We start from the raw sequence: 1,500 nt of genomic DNA on the forward strand, positions 1-1,500 counted from the left end.
CCCCATGGCCAGGTAGGGACAGTCCCTGAGAGACTGGGGTGCTTTCTTCCAGGTTGCTGAGGCTGGGCAAGAGCTACAGGGGAGCAGAAAACTGCAGAAAACTGTCACAAGCACTGAATAAAAACCAGAGCTCGCAGTCAGCAGTGGGGACAGAAAACCACGAGCACAGTTGGCACGGGGGAGGGAGTGCTGCCATGGCTTGGGAACGCCATTATCGAGGCTGTCTGGGAGATATTCAGCCCCCTTCCCAAAGGAATCCCCCGTTTTCAGCGATGCTTAAGGATCCTTCCCCTTGCAGCTCCCCAGCCCCAGGCTCCTACGGTCCAACAAATGTCTCACGGGTTGGTGGTGCTGAAGATGAACATGGAGCTGTGCGGCACCATCGCTTTGCCCGTCTCGCTTTTCTCCTTCTTCCGCTTCTTCTTTTCCATCTCCTCCTCATCCTCTTTGGTCTCAGCCTCCTTTAAGGGGCTGGCTTCGCCGTCTGTCTTGTTGCTAACTGCAGGAAAGCGAGAGCCGTTGCCTGGCCTTGCACCCAGATAGCACCCTGGGGCGTCCCTTCCTCCCCGGTGCAATCCTCCCCCCCCGCTTTCTGCTTTGCATCCCTTGTGCCACTACAGGGAGAGGAACCAGAAGGGAAGAAAGATGCGAGCTGCCAGGATGAAGCAGACGAGAAGGGTTTTAGCAAGGCCAGCTTTCACGGTGCTGTTTAATTAATAACACCGTTTAAAGCATCTCACCTTGACAGCGAGGATGCTGCGAAGGGATTTGAGCAGCAGCGAGCTGGGCGGAGGCTGCGGATGTGTTAGGACAAACACGGGATGCGAGTGTTTTGCCTGGGTGGGGAAGAAGGGGGAAGGAGGGATCAAGCAAAGGGATGGGTGGGAAGGAGGTGAGAAAGGGAGAAGCTCCCCTGGGAATGACGGCACATCAGCATTGCGCTTGGGCTCCCCTGCAAAACTGGGGTGCTGGAGGGAGGTGCTGCAAGGAGCAGCAAGGAAAGACCCCCAGCTGACGGATGTGGATAGGAAAAGCCATGCAAGCGACTTTCCATCCCACCCCAGAGTCCCTGAGGGCCAGGAGAGGGGCTCAGGAAAGAGAGACGGGTCCTCACTCTGTACCACAGCGGAGTCGTGGACATCGATCATGATGGTGGTGCTCTCCGTGGCCTTCTCGGTGTTGGGGGTGATGGAGGAGAGGTCAGGCTCGCTCCGGCTGACAGTGCGGCTGGCCTCCAGCAGTGCTTGCTCACTGGTGTCCGGGCTGCTGCAGTCCTGCTCCGTCAGGCTGCCTGTCTTCCCCCGGCCAGGCTCCTGTGCTGCTTGCGGGGGGCTCCCCTCCCTGGTGGTCCCAACCAGCTCGGCATCACCGGCAGGGATCCCATTTGTCCTGCGAGAAAAAATGGTGTGAGAGGGTAAGGGGAGAGGACAAGGAGCCAGGGGAAGTGCCAGGTGCCCTCCCCTGGTACCAACCTGATGGGCTCCCCGCTCGCCTCCGGCT

At 59.0% G+C, this 1,500-nt stretch overlaps 1 protein-coding gene across 1 annotated transcript in view; it reads right to left on the reverse strand.

Moving 5' to 3' along the window:
• LOC104516403 (voltage-dependent R-type calcium channel subunit alpha-1E-like) overlaps positions 1-1,500 on the reverse strand; it is a gene marked incomplete at both ends in the record, with an annotated part of 81,547 nt that overhangs the window by 30,392 nt on the left and 49,655 nt on the right. Inside the window, 2 exon segments of the mRNA XM_010160712.1 lie at positions 340-499; positions 1,115-1,318. Coding sequence (XP_010159014.1) covers positions 340-499; positions 1,115-1,318 — 364 coding nt within the window.

The sequence above is a fragment of the Eurypyga helias genome, unplaced genomic scaffold (assembly GCF_000690775.1).
Source record: "Eurypyga helias isolate BGI_N326 unplaced genomic scaffold, ASM69077v1 scaffold16211, whole genome shotgun sequence".
Lineage (NCBI taxonomy): Eukaryota > Metazoa > Chordata > Aves > Eurypygiformes > Eurypygidae > Eurypyga > Eurypyga helias.